The sequence below is a fragment of the Aulonocara sp. 'chitande type north' Nkhata Bay genome, linkage group LG11 (genome assembly GCF_057382095.1).
Source record: "Aulonocara sp. 'chitande type north' Nkhata Bay isolate Kocher_YH1m ecotype deep benthic linkage group LG11, A_spYH_male_GT1.1, whole genome shotgun sequence".
Lineage (NCBI taxonomy): Eukaryota > Metazoa > Chordata > Actinopteri > Cichliformes > Cichlidae > Aulonocara > Aulonocara sp. 'chitande type north' Nkhata Bay.
This window is the reverse complement of record NC_141354.1, coordinates 34,237,479-34,243,551: the sequence shown is the minus strand read 5'-3', so window position 1 is coordinate 34,243,551 and position 6,073 is coordinate 34,237,479. Positions and strand designations below refer to the sequence as shown.

Sequence of the window (6,073 nt, the reverse complement as noted above, 5' to 3'; positions counted from 1 at the left end):
CAATCACTTGGAGGTCTGTATTTTGATTTGAAAGCTGTTGAATGAAATAATAACTAAATTCACAGAAAAACAATAATGCAGTTCTTCATGAAAAGTAGTTTTTACTTGATCGAAAAAAAAACATAAACACTCACAGAACCAGAGAATTTCTCATCGTAACATGGTTGAACCAAACCTTTTAAAAAAACCAGTAGAATATTTCATCACATCATTTTAACTATGTGTAAAGTTCTCTGCAGCAACAAAGCAGCAGCTTCTTGCTCTGACCTTCATTTATTTTAAAGGTAGTGTTGCACGCATTGCGAGTTCTTGGGTTACTGACAGTTACAGAACTGAGGACCTGCTGCATCTACATGAAAGTCCAGTCAGTTAGTCGCATGAGGCACTGGAGGAAAACTGTATAATATAATTTTTGTTTGTATAGTTCACTTTGCACTCCTCAGGATTAGAATCGTGTTTCCACTCTTTCCCAAATGCAGTCGCATTCTTGCAAAACGTCCCTTTCGGGCATTGTGGTCACGATGCTGAACCTGTTCCTGGAGATCTCCTGCAGCTCCTTGATCAGTCCCTCCACAGATGGACTCGGCCAAGTTTTGTTTTCGTCACTTATAAGAATGTATGTCTGTCTCTTGATCAGCTCCAGTCGCTCCAGGTGTCGCAGCTTGTTGAGGAACAGCAGGTCTCTTGTTGGTTCCTCACGGTGGAAGCTACAGAAGACAAGACAGGAAAAAAACGTCAGCTCTAGTTGCATGTTGGCAACGATAGACCCATAATGGGAACTTGTTGACACGATTTTCTGTAGTGTTTCAGTTGTACTTAAATGGTAAATGGCCTGCATTTGTATAGCGCTTTTCTAGTCCATAGGACCCCAAAGCGCTTTACACTACATTCAGTCATTCACCCATTCATTAAGAAATCAAGACAGAGAAAAGCTTCATTTGCAGCAAAATGTAAATGACGACACTTTTTTCAAGTGAGATGATTTGATGCTGCAGGTCACACATAAACCATCAAATGGAACTTTTACTTTGTAATAGTAATATAAATAAAAATCTGCTGGGCATACCGTATCCTGAGAGTCTTGAGTTGAGGAAACAGTGTAGGAAGCTGTTTGCAGAGACTATCAGCATAGCGGTTCTGATCTATGTCCAGATGTTCAACTCGCTGGAGTTGAGATGCAATGGAGCTCATCTGGCACATGCATATAGATGTTCGCAGTGTCAGACTGGTCACCTGGGATGGAAGGTCTTCCGTATAAGAGGGAAGAAAAGTCCCTCCTATAAGGAAAGAAACGACAGGACAGAAGTTACAGAAAACAGTTTTGGCCTGGAGCTTCACACAGCTTCACTTAAAAAACAAACAAAAAAAAAGGATGCATGCAAGACAACAGATTTTTGCTTACTACACACACTTACACACATTACAAAGATTAAATGCATGTTTTGACTCACCAATGATTGAGAGTGATTCCAGCTGTTGCAGATGACTGAGCCAGGAATAGAGGTTGCACTGCAGACCATCCCAGGGGTACCTGTAGTGGACAGCAAGCGACTTGAGTGAAGTCAGACCCCTCAGCGCGTCCTCCGACAGGATGATTTCTGTGTAACTGACCAACTCCAAAGAGATCAGTTCTGGGCCGCCGTACTCTCCTACAGGATAAAAGAGGTGGTTAGCTAAACATTTAGTCTCTGTCAGTTAAGTTTAGCATAGTCACACAATACTGCACAACAGGCTGTGTGATCACAATACTAATCAGAATAATAATTCCTAAGGAAATTATGTGGGTTACAGTTGGTCTAAGATAGTAACAGTAATAGACTAAACCAATTAAATAATACAATATATTACAAGAAATAGCACTAATATATACAAATCGCTCAATTATAAACATCAAGAATATTACAGAGGTGAAATATATATAATAATGCAGCATGTGTGCAGCTCAACTGACTTCAATATGATGGGTTTTGTTCCAATATTAAGGCATAATGTCAAGAAAATATTGTATTTTCTTGATGAAAAGCTCTTGTCAAAGGTGTAAAAAGTGACTGTATTGGTTCTGATGCTTGCAAGTGTAAAATATAATCAGGAGACTGGCTTACCTGGGTTTTCTGGGTCCAATGGGTAGAAGTAGTTGTTGGGCAGTGGCACTGGTGGCTCCCCTTTCATTCCCCAGGATAAGTGTTTGAGTTTCTTCAGTCTTAGCAGCAGGTTGTGGAAGATGCAAGAGGGCACTGGCCTCATCCTCTCAAGCCTTTCACTTTCCTGCTGGTGGAACAGCAAGTACTCCAGGTTAACCAAGCGTGACACGCTGTTAATGAACGCCACAGTGTCGTCGCAGGACATCTGAATGTCGCAGACGCTGAGGTGAGTCAACCGCTCGGCTAGTTGCTGACTCTGACACTGCACCAGTAACGGCCCAACCCAGGTGGCGTTTCGTACCCCAAGACTCGTCAGGTTGGGGAATTCACACAGGTTGTCTAAGTATTTCATCTTGTAATATCGCCGTTCCCTCACACAGACAATGGTGTTGAGTGATGGGAGGGACTTGCTGAGGATTTTCCAATCTTTGGGTCGTAAATGTCGCACTGTGGCACGGCTGACCCCACGGCACTGCACGGTGTCCCAGAATCCAGATGTGTAGCGGGGAAAGTTGGAGAGTCCTGCTGTATAATCCTTCCACAGGGACGGGTGGTCGATGAGATCTCTGAAGTGTCTGCAGCAGAGGCGGGCTGTGTGCTTTTCCTCAGTGTTCAAGTAGCCGAACACCAAAACCCAAACTTCAGGTGGCAGATATGGTAGCTCCTGGACCTTCATGTTGACTGTTTGAGCCATTGCACCTCAATTCCTTACACAAATTCAACCAATGCAGAGGCCGCAGACCTACAATTAATAGTCCTTTGTCCCTGAGTAATCACACTGATTCGCTGAAATGTAGGAGCACCTGGAAAGGGAACAACAACAGTTTACAACTCAGGCTAAACAAAAAATGACCAAGACCTCACTTAAGCTCTTTTTTTATGTAAAAGGTGTTTATTTTTGCCCCAAACTATTCAGGCAAGCCTCACACCTCCATCAAGACTGTAATATGAAATAACTATCCCAACGTCCTTGTGGGTTGCCATGTGAATTTAAAGAAGCTTGTTGAGGTGAAATTTGCTTGTGCCTGTGAGTCACTGAAAACAAGGCCTCCTTGTATTCATCTCCAAACAAATAAATTAATCTCTGACTCAGTCTGGCTTCATGAAACGTAGATATAAAAAGTCATTATTACAATCCTAGATTATTTTCACAAAGCATTTCATGCACACGTTAATCCCCTACAGCCAGCCAAAAAGAAACAAATGAAGGATAATCTGAGATGTGTTTTAACAGAAAAACCACTTTCACTCCCAAAATTACTTAAAACAGGTCAGTAAAGATCTATCCATACTTTAAATGCTTAACTTGACGAAAACAGCATTGCAGTACATCTAACCAGCAGAGATGCTACAACAGGTAAACTTGAACTACACAGCAAATTATAGTTTGTGGCAGAGAATAATCCTTACCTTGCAGGAGTTTCTGAAAAGTAAGAAGCAGATGAAGAAGCTCTTCCAGCCTGCACACACACTGGGCCAAAGCAGAGTGACCATCCCTGGTCTGTGACCCTTTAAAAGCTTGCTGGTACTTAATTAACATATGACTTTGTCAATAAAATAATCCCTGTATATCCTCCTATTTGTCTGCTGTTGACATCATCAGTCAAGTGGGGTGTGTCAACGACTCCTTTTACACCTCAACAACTCTCGATAGGTCAATCAAACGTGCTTGAGGCTGAAGCTCATCACTCCATTGTTGTGTTCCAGACTGCTTGATCACATCACTTACATGTCTCCACACCCCACTCACTGTTTCATGTTCTTTTTCTTTCTCATATGTAACTGAAAACCCACCATGACATATTGCTGTTGTATATGTTCGTACAGAATTCCTGTGTAAAACGTCTAAACTAGCACACTTAGCAAACAACACCAGTCACACTGAGCCACACATTTTGTCCCTTTTTCTTAGCTAAATACCCATATGGAAAAGAAATAGTAAAAACTTATATGTGATTACTCATGAAAGTGGCCACTTTCTCATTACTTTCATATATTGTTTTAGCAAGTATCCAAAACATACAAGTTTCATTATATAATTTTCAAGGGATCTTATATTTTCACTCTTATAGACAGATACAAGCTGTATAAGATTTATATGTATCTTTTCCATATGGGTAGAAATCAAAGTAAAGAATATTTTCAATGTTTCAATTAAAAGAGTTTATTTCAAGCTTGTATTAACTGAATGTTCTACAGCACCAAAGGTTTTGTAATAGTTACACAGATCTTATCTGCAGTCCATCACTGTATATCTGCTAACTCAGATACCAGCAAACTTTAACATTAAAAAAAAATAAAAATATGTTTTTAGCACAATTTATTTTTTCAGCAGTCTAAAATCTGCATGGAGCCACATAAACATGTGACTATTCTGCAGTAGGTTATTTGTTTATGCACTTTAACTGTATCCATGATCCCTTACAAAAACACTCCAATTATAGTAAGAACTGATCTAATCTTTAGATGATAAATTTCTTCCAAATCCTTTTGTAGCAGCTAGAGCGGGGGTGTCCAACTAGATTCCCCGAGAGCTACTGTCCTGCAGCTTTTAGACGCATCCCTACTCCAACACAGCTGAATCAGATGATGGGAATACATCTTCAGCGTGCCATCAAGTTTGGCAAAGGCTTGATAACGAGGTAGCATTTGATTCAGGTGTGTAGCTCTCGAGGACTGCAAAAAGCTACACACTGTTCTACAAATTAAAGGACAGAAGTGCATGTGAGAAAACCAACTTTAATCTGCCAATCTTTGTACAGACAATAAAGTCTGTCCAAGGATAACCAGCAACAGCTGACATGACCTATTCATCCCAACAGTTCCAGGAACGACCCCCCACCCCACTGTAACACAGGCCATAAATACCAGAAAATTCAACCCTTGGATTTGCTTTTCAATTAGTATTTCTAAAGACTCTTGTGTGTTGTAAGAATTCCTAGGCAATGCAAATAAAGTGATTAATGACAAAAGTAACTTGAAAAAAAAATCAACAAAAGAGTTGATAACAACAAAAATAAAAACAAACAAAAATAAAAACATGGGTAAACATACACAAGGAGAACAGACAGAGATAAGCAATAAGGTGGAGACCATATGCACCAGTGAATGGACACAGATGAAAACAACTGTGAAAGTTGAAAACAATCGTTAACAACCTTTAACACCTTCAACAGCTCCACTCTCATTAGTGTCACAAGAAAACAAGTGGAAACAGACACACAAAGAGACTTCTTACATAAACAACAGAGTGTCACACTAACAGAATAACCTAAACTAAGTAAAATAATGTGAATGATCATGATCACAATTATCTGGCTAATATATTGATCTGAACAACAACAATCTATTTAGATTTATTTTCAAAGACTTTATTTCTGAACCTTATAGAATGTAATTCAATAAGAGGCTCTGAGTTATTTGTGATGTGGCTAAAATCAATATTTTTCACGCAAGTCTGCCTTAAGCTGAACATCCCGCGAGATTTTGCTGTTTTCTAATAGGTTATTTTTCCAGTGTCCAATCATAAATATTTTAGTGGCTGCAGATTTTTAGCATTTTATAATTCATATCAGAGAAGCTCAAAACTGTTCAAATTGCTCTCCAGGGCATGGATGCTTGATTTCAGCAATTTCCTGCTTCAAACCCACATTCACATAAGGCTGAAGGTTGGAAAGTAATAGTTGTTGGCAGCAGAGGCTGCAGGCGTAGGCAAATGTTTGGAGGCCCCGGGGTAATGCAGAGTGCACAACAGCTGCATGAAATAAATGAATGGATGAGAAATCTGAAGTTATAGGTGCAGATTGCAGAGGCAATTCCTCTCTACATGCAACTAGCTGATGAGGTTTCTCTTCTTTGCACCAGTTTAGAGATGATGGGCAAACACGTGTTTGTTGCTTTGTTGCCAGAGCGGCACCCACTTTCTAAAGTCC

The 6,073-nt window shown here is 40.0% G+C and overlaps 1 protein-coding gene across 1 annotated transcript; it reads right to left on the bottom strand.

Annotated features, from left to right (window-relative positions):
- Positions 1-445: 445 nt before the first annotated feature.
- LOC147319582 (uncharacterized) lies at positions 446-2,835 on the bottom strand. The gene is made up of 4 exons (XM_086310068.1): positions 2,103-2,835; positions 1,452-1,649; positions 1,067-1,277; positions 446-707 (listed from the first exon to the last, which is right to left on the bottom strand). Exons 1-4 carry the CDS (start codon positions 2,833-2,835, stop codon positions 446-448), a joined length of 1,404 nt encoding a protein of 467 aa, XP_086166194.1.
- Between the last annotated feature and the right edge of the window lie 3,238 nt (positions 2,836-6,073).

Bases quoted from the DNA above. Each gene is read 5' to 3' on its own strand.
- LOC147319582 (XM_086310068.1), bottom strand. From the start codon at position 2,835: ATGGCTCAAACAGTCAACATGAAGGTCCAGGAGCTACCATATCTGCCA. The intron at 1,650-2,102 runs GTAAGCCAGTCT...TTTATCCTGTAG, and splicing joins ATTGGACCCAGAAAACCCAG to GAGAGTACGGCGGCCCAGAA. The intron at 1,278-1,451 runs GTGAGTCAAAAC...CTTTCCTTATAG, and splicing joins GGAATCACTCTCAATCATTG to GAGGGACTTTTCTTCCCTCT.